The 1,355-nt window shown below is 40.0% G+C and overlaps 1 protein-coding gene across 1 annotated transcript in view; it reads right to left on the bottom strand.

Annotated features, from left to right (window-relative positions):
* Nucleotides 1-1,355, bottom strand: part of LOC101854815 (advillin) — a gene marked incomplete at its 3' end in the record, with an annotated part of 40,034 nt that overhangs the window by 4,009 nt on the left and 34,670 nt on the right. The window contains 1 exon segment of the mRNA XM_013086326.2: nucleotides 224-323. Coding sequence (XP_012941780.2) covers nucleotides 224-323 — 100 coding nt within the window.

Here is a 1,355-nt window from a genome sequence, read left to right as displayed (position 1 = left end):
ACACACACACACACACACACACACACACACACACACACCCTAGCATTAGCACATACACACACACGCACCCCACACACAAATACAAACAAACAAACACACACACATACACACCACCACCAGACGCACCCAAACACCAAACATAACAACACAAGCTAAATATTCTGTCACAAAATCTTCTCCAAATAATTTCTTGTATTGAGAACATAAACTCTCCCCAACTCACGGGTTTAGGAAACTCCTTAGGGTAGACCCCATCATATCGAATGACCATCCACATGCTTGTTGGTTCTTTGCCTTCAACAATGATATCGTAGTCATGAGATCTGGAAACAAAATTAAAATACAATTACATTGCATCTTATTTGGGGGGGAAATTCCTTAAACAAAAAAGTGGCGTCGGTGGTCTAGTGGTTAGGCTCTCGGACTCGCAACTGTAAGGTCGTGGGGTCGAATCCCGTCAGGGACCCGACGTTGTGTCTTTGAGAAAGGCGCTTTACACCAATTTTCATCACTTCACCCAGGTGGACAGCGAAAGATCTTGTCAGTTTGTTAGTGTTTGAGCGCTTAATCAGCTGCTTGCACTGTATGCTTCCTGGGAAGCTGAGAATGTTTCGGAGTGTCTGCTGGGATAATAATATAGTGTAAAGCGCATAGAGCCTGCTGCTGAGCAGGGATATATGCTGTACAAATGCTATTTATTATTATTATTATTATTATTACAAACTTAAGTACATTGTATAATAATACGGGAAGACTGAGAGACATAGTAAAATAGCAAATATTATTACCTTCGAAATAAGAAGTAGGAACATCATAATTTGTTTTTGTTTGGTTTTTTTAGAGATATGCTTTAAAGAGACAAATATTTTCAGTAGAAAGTATCGTAACTTTTGAAGTTAAGAATCAGTCAGCCGTAAATTAGAGTATCATTTCTGATAGTCCGCAAGTTGTTGAAATAATTGATTTTTTAAAAAGAATTAACTATCAAGCAGTATTTTGAGACAGCAGTCAAGCTAATAATTACGCAGAGAAAAACGGAGCACACGAATGAGTCAGAGAAAAAATGAAGGAGAGGGGTGGGGTGGGCTGGAGTGGGTGTGGGCGTGGTGTATGTGTTTAATTAATTTACCTGCATGTGAGCCGGGTGATTGGTGGATGTTATTACCTGCGTGTGTACGTGTGCATGGGTGTGTGCGAGTGTGCGTGTTTGCTTGTATGTGTGCGAGTGTGCGTGTTTGCTTGTATGTGTGCGAGTGTGCGTGTTTGCTTGTGTGTGTTTGTGTATGTATGTATGTACGTGTGTATGTATGTATGTATGTATGTATGTATGTATGTATGTATGTATGTATGTATGT

Source organism: Aplysia californica, unplaced genomic scaffold (assembly GCF_000002075.1).
Source record: "Aplysia californica isolate F4 #8 unplaced genomic scaffold, AplCal3.0 scaffold00455, whole genome shotgun sequence".
NCBI lineage: Eukaryota > Metazoa > Mollusca > Gastropoda > Aplysiida > Aplysiidae > Aplysia > Aplysia californica.
The sequence above is the reverse complement of the archived record's forward strand: the minus strand, read 5'-3'. Positions and strand labels throughout refer to the sequence as shown.